This window comes from Sander vitreus, chromosome 6 (genome assembly GCF_031162955.1).
Source record: "Sander vitreus isolate 19-12246 chromosome 6, sanVit1, whole genome shotgun sequence".
Taxonomy (NCBI): domain Eukaryota; kingdom Metazoa; phylum Chordata; class Actinopteri; order Perciformes; family Percidae; genus Sander; species Sander vitreus.
The window spans coordinates 29046114-29057880 of NC_135860.1; the positions used below are offsets into that span (position 1 = coordinate 29046114).

Below are 11767 nucleotides of genomic sequence, written 5' to 3' on the forward strand. Positions count from 1 at the left end.
CTGTGGACCAGCTATTGTATGGGGTAACGTTCCTCTGTGGATATTTCCTGTGCCTATTGTGGACTTGAAGCTACTAGAGAAGAAGAAAGAATGGAGTGAAAGTAATATTAAAGATATTTGGTTCAAGATTATGTGAGGAGGAACTATTACAACTATATGCTAATCTTTACAGATGGATCAAAAGATCCAGGGAGTGAACGTGTAGGTTCGGGAGTGTATATACCTGAGTTTAATGTAGTTATATGTAAAAGACTTGATGATAAATTATCTGTATATACAGCAGAAATGGTTGCTATTATTTTAAGGCTACAGGGGATAGAGGAGGTGAGGACAGACAGAGTTGTCATTTGTTTGGACTCTACAGCCCTGCATAGTTTGAATTTCAAACAAACGGTGAGAGATGATCTATTGACTGAAATGTGTACAATACTGTTGAGAATACAAGGAGTTGGAGTTGATGTGAGATTTGTTTGGGTCCCTGCTCATGCTGGTGTTGAGGGGAATGAAACGGCAGATTGGAATGCAAAGACAGTGTTGACATTAAAGGATGGTGAAATACTGAATGTTCCCTTTGGTAAAGGAGAGGCCAAGTGACGCGTCCCACTTCCACACGAGTGACGTGTGGAAGTGGGACACGGACACTAAAGGGAGACACTATTACAGCATACAGAAATCAATTAAGGTGAAGGGTTTCAAAGGGAAATGTAGAAGAGATGACGTGGTTTTTTCAAGATTAAGGTTTGGACATAGGCCCTACTGGCTTAAAATCTACGCTCTGTTTAATGGCAAAATGTATGTCTGATAAGTGTGAGGTCTGTAATGTTCCTGAAAATGTTGAGCATGTCATCCTGAAGTGTAGTAAATATGATTTAGAGAGGGACATCTCGCGTACAAAATATATGAATTAGGACGGGGATGGAATTTAGCGGGGAAGAAAGAAGAACACTCCACACCAGCAGTTGGCGGTAATGCACCAAATCGCTGTTTGCCAACCGCCAATAAACCTCAAGAATAAGAAGAAAAAAGCAGCCAGCTAGCATAACGTTACAGCTCGTACAGCAACTAGAGCATCATTGCTTCCTATTCAAACATGTTTATCCATAGAAAGTAACTCGGTTAACTAGCAGTAACGTAAAAATCAGTGCGATAACTCCGCAGCAATTAGCGTCGTTAGCATAAGTGGTTAGGTAGCTGGATGAAACAGTATAGCTAGGTTCTTGGCCAGCTTAGTTAGCTTCTGATGTGCTAGCTAACGCTAACGCCACTTAGATTAGTCAAACAGCCCAGCGTGTTAAGTCAATTTAGTCAACAAGAGGTAACGATTCATATCGAAAGCGTCAACATTGTAGATTAAGGTAAGGTGCAGTAATTGGTAACGTTAGATAAAGAAACATGATTTACGGTGCTAACAAACGTAACTTTGTTTCTAAATCATTTAAGGACGCTATCATGTAACGTTAGCGTTCTATTTTGTTATGCTAAAATGAACATTTGGGGTTCAATTTTCATTGCGGTGAAGATGTTTTCTCCCATGTGTCCAAGTATTCAGTGGTTCCGTTGTTGTTATGTAGCTAGATGATGGAGACGGAGTTTGTCTGACCTCTTGTCAATGTTTGTGTCTCAGCATGGCGCTCAAGTCCGGACAGGAGCGGCTCAAAGAGATGGAGGCTGAGATGGCTCTGTGAGTATAACAACTGTTGGAGAGGATCACTAAAAACTACGTTTTTAAACTTATTCCAACTAAGAGTTGGTGTGCATCAGCTGGGCCTTTAGATTTAATAAAAGTACTCCACCTGACCATTCTGTGTTAAACTCCTCAGGGAATGAATGCTCAGCTTTTCTTTTCTCTCTTCTCTTTGTTTTTATTGGTTCTCTGTTATTGTCTAGCCTTGGTTAAAGCTGCCCAGAAGGGAATCAACTGTTAAATCAAACCGTTAATGTTCTTACCCCCAGTTTGTCTCTATTCCTCTTCGGCTGTAGTTTTGAGCAGGAGGTTCTTGGCGGTCCTGTACCAGCATCAGGCGGCCCAGCTGTTCTGGAGGCAGCACCTGTAGCTCTCTCTGTCCCGGTGGTTCCAGCAGCGCGAGCCATTATAGGCACCAACACCTACAGACAGGTTGGTAGTGGGACTGTTCTGGTATCTGGATATTCATGTGCTGCTCATTGTAACTGGACTGTGTTTGTACAGCACTTTTCTAGTCTTAACTACTACTCAAAGCGCTTTCACATTGTACGGAACCGTTCACCATTCACACGCTGTGGCCCAAGGCTGGCATACAGCATCAGATAAACATTCACACACGTTTACACGCAGATGGTGCAGCATCGGGAGCAATTCGGGGTTCAGAGTCTTGCCCACGGACACTTCGGCATGGCTTAGATTTTTTGACATGGGACAGCAGGGCCATGGAGTGAACCACCGACACGGGCTTCTCTAAAATAGAGCCACTGACAGAGGAGACGTCTTGACATTATTTTTTCTATACTTTGTGTACACCCTGTCTTCACCTTGTCTTCTGTCTCCCTGGCTTTGTGCTGTCTTTCTTCCTCCCTCCCAGGTCCAGCAGACATTAGAAGCCAGAGCTGCTAGTTTTGTTGGTCCTCCACCACCCGTCTTCACAGGACCAGGTGAACATAAACTTTCACACACATACTCTAACACAGTAATATAGTAATATACTATGACGAAAGAACTCTGTTCATCGTCGTCCATAGTGTTTGAAAGTCAGGGGTGTACTGACACACAACACCAGGGCTGCGTCTGAAATTCCACACTAACATGCTTTTTATTTAGTAGCTAAAACAGTGTGAGATTTATTAGTATGTCCGAAACCTTAGTATGAAACCAATAGTACGCAAATTGCATACTATTTCCGGTAAAATATTACAGTATGCAGTACTGGACACTACGCCGGCATAAATATCCCACAATGCAATGCGGTAGCAACGACAACGTTCATACCAAACAAACGGATAGAAACCGCGGAGCTCTGTAACGTCGATAACGCTCTGGTTTACATTTCTACATATTTAAACGACGGTTGGTCTAGTTATTCACCTCTTTCAGTAATTTAAGCGTTATCTGGCTAGAGCGGAGGTCGGCAGGGGTTACCATGGTTACGCGTCTTCAACGGCACGGCGGCTCTCAGGAAGTGACGTTGAAAATTACAGCTTGGTGCGTCCGAACAGATCCACACTACTGTTTATTTACACAAAAGCCTGTTGAAGGATAGTATACATGTCGCGTATGCAGGGCAGAGGAGGAGATTTCAGACGCAACCTAGGTTTAATACACTCACAATATTATCAACAGAGCTGGGATGGGAACAAACGTCTTGTACAAAGGTTTTTCATAATATACAGTGTGTGTGTTTTTTTTTTTTTTTAACTATCTACTCAATAGCTGACTCTTATATCTATTCTACTAGTATTTCTTATAGATTACATTTGTATCTTTCTAATAGTTATGCAAAATACTCTCATTACTCAATCAATTTTTGTGTTGAAAAGATTGAAGTCCATGTGTTTTTTCAAAGAAGGAAAGAAAGAAAAAAAAAAAAAGATCAATTGTATACTGTAAGTCTCAGAGTCTCAGATTAATCATATATGTGTAGACCAGCCAGCTGTCATGCTATGCCTCATTTACACTCACTGTGTGATTTGTGTCTGTCCCAGTCCCTCCAATACGTCCTCCCATGCTGAGACCAGCCTTTGTCCCCCATATCCTGCAGAGACCTGGTAAGGTTACCACCAGAGCAGTATTTCAGCAGAACATGTTAGAAGTGATTTTAAGTCATTGGTCACAGGGCTGCACAATATGAGGAAAATATGCAATAATGTTGTTGAATATCATGATAACCATAACGACATTACTGGCTACAAATAAACCGATATGAAAGTGTAACCAGTTCTGCATTTCTGCTGCTTTCAGTATTCTGCTAAGATACAACATACTGCTTGTGGAATTTAAAACTAATGAAAATTATTTCCAACATTCTTTTATTGAACATTGAATATAAAAGGCAGCGCTAAAAAAAGAGACAGTTACATTTTAAAGTGCAATTTTCTGCTGATATTTTCTTTCAACTGACAACTCAAAATGTGTGTCTCTTTGGTAATATGTCACAGCCTTTCGCCGCCGGTTGACATCGCGATGACGAAAAAAGCCATATTGTGCAACCCTAATTGGTCATCAATAAATCTGTCTCAGATCGAAATAATATTGTGATGGAAACTGGCTCCTCACTTTGTGTTTGTGATGTGACTGATTCAGAAGTGATCCTTGCCTTCATGTGGCGTCCCTGCTTGATTGTCTGCCTTCATTCACAAGAAATGGCGCTCACGTGCACATGTATGTATGTTAATACCCTAACACTGTGTTGACAGTTGGTCAGAGGATGCCCATGATGCGCGGCCCTCCAATAGCGCCTCCTCTGCCCCGGCCTCCTCCTCCTCCTCCTATGATGCTTCCTCCTTCCCTGCAGGGCCAGCCACCCCAGGGTGCTCCTCAGCCCATCCAGCACATGTCTGCTGCACCACAGGTCAGAGCTCAAAGAAGCAAACATATCTATTTTGATAATCCATTAATAGGTTTGAGTCATTTTTTTATTTTTATTAAAAAAAAGTCAAACTTCTCTGATTCCAGCTTGTTAAATGTGAATCTGTTCTAGTTCCTTCTCTCCTCTGGGACAGTAAACTGAATATCTTTGAGCTGTGGACAAAACGAGACATTTGAGGACATGCTCTTGGGCTTTTTGGGAAACACTGATCCACATTTTAGAGACCAAACAACTAATCCATTCATCCAGACAATAATCCACACATTAATCGACTATGAAATGATCTTAGGCTGCAGCCGTACACCTAGGTGTGTTGAACCACCTTACCTAGGAGATCTTTCACCACATCAGCCTGTGTGCTTTATATAGTCAGCTAGGGCTGTGCAATTAATAACATTTTTCATCGTGATTTCAATTTTGGCTCCTAATGATCACAAAAACAACATAATCGAGATAAACGGCTATTTAGCATGTTAAGTTTTGCACGTAAACTCTTTATTGTGCCTTGTGTTCTGAATGACAAGTGCACTTCTGCCCCTCCCCTCCTCTTTGTGGTATCTGGTGCGCGGGCATAGACTGTAGTGCGCGAGGGAAGATGGCGGCGGGAGAAAAGCCGCGTTTGGTGAGCAAAAAGGGGAGATCGAATTCTTTTGTCTGGGAAAAGTTCGGATTTAAAGGAATCTGACGTGGAACAGAAACGCATCATCTGCAAGATGTGCTACATGGTGGTGTCTGCACCACTTGGTAACAACACACATCTGTTAAACCACCTGAAACGTAAGCACGGAGTGACGTATGACCAACTAATGTTAACAACGAAGAAACAGAAAGGGAGGACGACAACGACATTGTCTGCAACGCAGTCTTTTGTTAAAGACGCACTTTATAGAGTAACCTATTATCCGTCAAGTTTGGAAAAGCACAACAAGTAACAGACGCCATTGCATACCTTTTTTTATCCAAAGACATGTGCCCTATTAGCATTTTATCTTGCCACTATTTTACCAGGGTTGCTCTGCCTGCTTTAGATGACACAGAAGTTCCACTGTTTATTAAGTTCAATAAATGTAACATCTTCCCAAAAGACAATGAGTAGTCATTTGAAACAATCTTGATTTCAATATTGACCAAAACTAATTGTGATTATTATTATGTTCTATAATAGAGCAGCCCTATAATCAGCCACTGTTCCTATACCCACCAGTAATACTGGGGTAAACTGAATCTCTCTTTGTGTCCACTACATTGCTAATTCTTTTCCGCGTGAGTCATCCTGTCGCCTACCTAGTGTCTTACCTTCTTGTGTCCCTCTCAGGTCCGGGACATGGTCTCCATGGTGTCGGCTCCGCCCACAAGACAGGGACCCCCGCCTCCCGTCAAACCGACACCGTCGATCATCCAGGCAGCGCCGACCGTGTACTCTGCTCCTCCTGCCCCCGCCGGACATAAAAGAATAGATTTTAGAGCTCAGAGACAAGCCAGAATGGTACTTGCATTTCGAGCGATATCTTGCTAAATAATGTCCAGGTGCCCCGCTACAAGCATAACCAGAGCTTGTGATGTGGCCGCCTGTCTCTCCGTGTGATCTCACATGTTATACGTCCCTCTGCTCTCAGGAGGAGCTGGCAGCGCGGGTTGCCGAGCAGCAGGCGGCGGTGATGGCGGCAGGTCTGCTGGACAAGAAGGAGAGCGAAGACAGCAGCGCCGTCATTGGACCCAGCATGCCCGAGCCCGAGCCCCCCCACACTGAGGTACTTTTAACAGCAGCAGGCTGCTTTGTGCTGGGACCTCTCATCATTTTTCACTTTCATACTGTTGACACAAACATTACAGCCACAAGTACCCGGCTGAGTCGTTGGTACGTGATTACATTACTAATGATTTTTAGTGCACTTACAAATTAGCTGGAAATTTAAATGAATCACACAAGAATGCGTATTAACACATCTGAACAATATTAGAAGCACTGCGGCTTCAAACACTGTGTGGTTTAAAGGACAATTCCGGCGCAAAATGATGGGATCTGGGTTCTCTGGGTTTTCATGCTAATCGAATGCATCTCTACTAGCTTTAAACAAGCTAACGCAAACCGGTGGTTAGCTGCTAACGCGAGCTTTCGGGGCAGATGGTAAATCTCTATTTCTACACCACTAACAAGGCTCAAAATAGCACCACACTTCCACGGTAGCATAATGAGGGTCCCTACATGTAAACCGAAGCATTGACAGTTTTTTAAAAACAGATTATAAAGACGGTAGCGTTCTTGTATACATGCGGGCGCCATCTCGGAAAACAGTCATGAGCCGTCGAATCGCGAACACTGTGTTTGAGCTATGCATATGTCACATAGCTCAAACACAGCGTTCGTGATCCGTTGGGGGGGGGGGGGGAAGCACCAAAAGCATCGGCAAAAGTGACAAAAAAAAGAATAAAGTAGGTGGGCCAATATTTATTATGAACCTAAATTGATAGGCGGACCGGATCAAAATCTGCGAGTGGCCGGATTTGGCCCGCAGGCCTTGAGTTTGACACGTGATGTAAAGTGTCGCATCATCTCTCCTTTCTGTAGTGTCTTCACAGCGTTTTCTTAATTCCCTAATTGTGTGTGTGTGTGTGTGTGTTCCAGCCTGTGGAAAGTGCTACAGAGGACAAAAAGCGATCAAAGTCGGAGAAGGTGAGGAAGTGTATCCGCACTGCAGCAGGGACCAGCTGGGAGGACGCCAGCCTGTTGGAGTGGGATTCAGGTACAGACTGAAAGTTAACACAGCCGTAGACCCCCGATTAACGTCATATAACTTCAGTAGCAAAGGTAGAGGGCTGAAACGATTCCTCGAATAATTAGATTACTAAAAATCCTGGATGCAAAATGATTTGCCTCGAAGCTTCGTTTAATTAATGTTACCAACGTTGTATCGCTCACGGTGTCTCCGCACGGAGGATTATTACTGTCGCACACCGGGCTGACGCTGCTGGCGACACATGGCCATGAAGACTGATTACAAAATGAAGAAAGAGCGTAAGGGGCTAAGAGAAGAGACAGGCTGGAGAAAATGACAGAAAGTGTCCAAAGTTTGGAATCCGTTCAAATGTAATTAAAACGAAAACTCGCTGTACAGTGTGTCTACTGCAAAATGGAACTAGCTTACCACAATGATGGCACGACGTCAGTGCTTCAGCATCTCAACAGAAAACATTGAGTCTAACTTAATCATCCATTCCACGAAGAGGACCCGACAAAAGTAAATCGGTCGTATGGACGATGATACTACACCAAACACGACGACTACCAAAGACAAGAAAATACGTAGCAGTGACCCCGTAGCTGTTTCCAAGGTTTTATGTTTGGTCGATTATGATTGATATCAGTTCTTTTACTACACACGTTGGATTTTCACTTGGTTCAGCTCCTGCTGCTTCCTTCATAGTATCATCGCCAGACAATCTGCTGCTGAATGTTCACTTAATTGGGAAACGGAACAAAAAAAACAGCAATTAGTCAGGTGTGTTTTAAATATCCCTGGTGATTTGAATGCTGTTGTTATTGATTACCTGCTGCAGGGTGAAGCTACAACTCCTGTTTTCTCTCCTTGTTGCAGATGATTTCCGTATATTCTGCGGTGACCTTGGTAACGAGGTGAATGATGACATCCTGGCCAGAGCCTTCAGCAGATACCCGTCTTTCCTCAAAGCTAAGGTTGGTGAGCTTGTTTACTTCCTGTACTCCCTTTAAGAAACAACCTCGGTTGTCGTAGTTTGTGTCTTCATTCCTATCAGTTCCTAGAACATTTTACTCACAAGAAGTCCCATGAATTGATGCAAATACAACATATATATATATATATATATATGCACTGAGTTCTACTTCTTACTCATCAGATGAATGACTTCAGGGTATTATCCAGGCTAACCTTAGACCAGCGGTGTCAAACTCAGTTTCACTAAGAGCCACACTGGAAAATGAGAATCACATCAAGGACCAGACATTTTTTTTATTTAATCGAAAAAGACAAATATCGTTGACCATTTTATTGCGTGTCTCATATAGTCTTCTTACTTAGTTTGGTCGACATAAAGCCCTACAAAAGTCAGCAAAAACTTCCTCAGCCGTCATCGAGTTTAGCAAAAACGATGATTCCATTATTTAAAAGTAGGCTCCCACACAGCCGACTCCCAGCAACCTCTTTCACAGCCTGAATATGAAAACTCGCTTCTGGCGTCTCGAAGTTGACAAATCTACCAAATTCTGCTTTGAGTGTCGTATAGTTGCAGTTTGAAAAACAGTTTCCCATCTTTTTTGGTTTGGCGCACAACTAGGCAGGTCTAAATGTATTGTGAACCTAAATTGATATGCGATAAATATTTGTGAGGGGCCCGATTAGTAGTGTTGTTTTTGGCGGTCTGTTTTAATTTTAGTCAAGCTGTTCATACTCTTTTTAGTCAAGTTTCAGTCGACTAAAAGTATTTAGCATTTTAGTCAGAATTATTCATGACTATTTTACTTACTAGTTTTAGTCGACAAAAACTGACATTTTAGCCGACCAAAATTTATGACATTTAGTCTAGTTTTAGTCAATGAAAATAGTATTTAAAAAAAAAAAAAAAAAAAATACATGTCATTTAGCTGACACGTTTATCCAAAGTGACTTACAACTGCTACATATGTCAGAGGATGCACGCCTCTGGAGCAACTATGGGTTCAGTGTCTTGCTCAGGGACACATTGGTTGATGCATCGCAGTGGGAATTGAACCCGGATCTCCCGCGCCAAAGGCATGTGTCATATCCACTGCACACTCTGATTGGTTTATTGCATGTTACGCCCAAAACACACCTATGATTAATGAAGACACCAAGGACAACTCTTTTGAACCATGCGCCCGGACACTATTTTCCGCCGTCAAACTAAAAGTGGATTTGCCCTTAGATCTTTAAAATAGGGCCCTGTTGTGGCTTTATGAAGTTGCTCTGCTCTGTCCGTCCAGCAGGGGGCTCCTCTCCTCTCCCCAACGATTCTAACATGTTTTCCTAGTGAAAGTGAGACGTACAGGTTGTAAAGCCCCTGAGGCAGATCTGTGATATTGGGCTCTATACATAAAACTGACTCGACTGTTTGGATAGTGCTTAACTTGAGGGTGTGCACATAAGACTGGTCCAACACCGTTTGTCATAGAAACTGACAATGGACATGACATGAACATGGATTCAGCTGTTCTCACTTAAGTAGAGACACTGCAGGTGAATAGGGAAAAAATAATTCAACAAGATATCAGCATGGAATATCCCCAGTTGGTTACTGACATTAAGATAGTTCTTTGTTGTATTTCTGTTTAAATATGCAAATGAGGTGTTATCTAATGCTACATTTTGGTGACTTTAGGAGAAATCTACAGCCACAAATAGTGAAGTTAAATGGAATGTTTTCTTTCCACTAGTCTGAAAGAAGACATGTTATGGAATCAAAATAGCCCAAAACTTCAAAATTGAAAAATGAAAAAACTGAACACAAGGTCTGCTTTATAGCTTTTTTCCCCCTGAGCTTTCAGCCCCGTCTCACTGTCTTCCTCAGCAAGTGGACTTTGCTCACTGAGTAGAGTAGCTGCGTCTTGTCTTGTCTCCCAGGTTAAACAGCTGTGTGTATGAATGGATTTGTTGTCCTCAGGTGGTGAGAGACAAACGCACAGGAAAGACCAAAGGCTACGGCTTCGTCAGCTTTAAAGATCCCAACGACTACGTCAGAGCCATGAGGGAGATGAACGGTCAGTCCCAACCTTTTTCAGCAGTTTCCTCCCTTTTACACGCAGATGTAGACCTACAGAGAGGAAGCCCCGCCCCTTCCTGTCCACACCATGAGACCTTATTTCAGAAAATGTATGGAGAGAGACAAATAATGATCTGATCCCATTTGAATTACACACATGATGCTTGTCCGGCCGCGGGTTCGACTCCGACCTGCGGCCCTTTGCTGCATGTCATTACCCCTCTCTCTCCCCCCTTTCATGTCTTTAGCTGTCCTATCAAAATAAAGGCCTAAAATGCCCCAAAAACAATCTTTGAAAAGATAATTTGGCAAGTGAAGAACAACTTTTGAAGTGTCACACTGAAAATGCGTCATTAGAAAGACTACTCCCCCCAGAGTGGCATGGATGACGTCTCTCTGAAGCTACACTGTCTGTGTGTGTGTCTTCTTTCTCTTCCCTCGTTGATATACTGTAGACTAGAGCTGGCTAATATTGTGCGAGACGTGAGATGTAGTTCACTGAGCGGTTTCACACAAAACTTAGTGGTACTACGACAAACTGACTCTTTCTTCACTTGCTTAATTCTCTTTTAAACTGACAAACATCACGTGTGTAATTCATGGCTCAATTCAAACGGGATCTTAACATGATTTGTCTCTCTCCGTTCACTACTGGACACATTTTTCCCCGAAATGAGGTCCCATGGTGGTCCACCGGAAAGGGGAGGGACTTCACCTCTCTATTCAGTTGGTGATTGATAGCCCTGGATTCTTCCATCCATCCTTTGTCCTTGCGTTCCCATTTCTGACTTTAAAACTGGTGAATAAGCGCTGCCTTTGTGTGTCTGTCCTCCTCACTCTGTGTTTTATCCAGGGAAGTATGTCGGCAGTCGTCCCATCAAACTGAGGAAGAGCATGTGGAAGGACCGCAACATGGAAGTGGTCCGCAAGAAGCAGAAAGAGAAGAAGAAACTGGGCCTCAGATAGTAAGAGACTGGGTTGTGCTCCCCAGGGGACAGAAAACAACTTTGCAAGAGAGCACGACTCTTATTTTGGTCTGTCCAATCAGGAGATGTACTGAGATTGTATGGTGTTCACTTTTTTTTCTTTTTTTTTCCCTTCTTTAAATAAAACCATAATTTCTTAGTTGTCGTTCAGATCACTGTTCATTTTTACCAGATTACACTTTTTCTTCACATTGGTTACAGATTCAAATGGATTCTTATTGAAACTGGGCCACTGGATTTATGTTAGTTGTTCCCAGCCTATGATTTAGAAAAGTAACGCACACTGAGGGCTGGCGTAAGCTGCTGATCACTGGAAGTAGACTTGATGGCAAGAAAAGAAAAAAAAAGTGTTGCACACTCTGCCTCCATATGCACGTCGTCAGAATAAATAGAGAAATGCATATGGAGGCAGAGTTGTTCCTGTTTTGGCCTCATTGTGGACGTGGGAGGTGAAAGTATTTCCCA

At 42.8% G+C, this 11767-nt stretch overlaps 1 protein-coding gene across 1 annotated transcript; it reads left to right on the top strand.

Annotated features, from left to right (window-relative positions):
• The first annotated feature begins 1001 nt into the window (after positions 1-1001).
• rbm42 (RNA binding motif protein 42) lies at positions 1002-11441 on the top strand. The gene is made up of 12 exons (XM_078253625.1): positions 1002-1355; positions 1625-1681; positions 1981-2116; positions 2559-2628; positions 3676-3738; positions 4387-4541; positions 5875-6045; positions 6176-6310; positions 7186-7303; positions 8156-8253; positions 10218-10314; positions 11170-11441. The coding sequence occupies exons 2-12, from the start codon at positions 1626-1628 to the stop codon at positions 11280-11282; spliced, it is 1212 nt and encodes a 403-aa protein (XP_078109751.1). The 5' UTR covers positions 1002-1355; position 1625; the 3' UTR covers positions 11283-11441.
• Positions 11442-11767: the final 326 nt, after the last annotated feature.

Bases quoted from the DNA above. Each gene is read 5' to 3' on its own strand.
- rbm42 (XM_078253625.1), top strand. From the start codon at position 1,626: ATGGCGCTCAAGTCCGGACAGGAGCGGCTCAAAGAGATGGAGGCTGAG. The intron at 7,304-8,155 runs GTACAGACTGAA...TCCTTGTTGCAG, and splicing joins CCTGTTGGAGTGGGATTCAG to ATGATTTCCGTATATTCTGC. The intron at 8,254-10,217 runs GTTGGTGAGCTT...TGTTGTCCTCAG, and splicing joins CGTCTTTCCTCAAAGCTAAG to GTGGTGAGAGACAAACGCAC.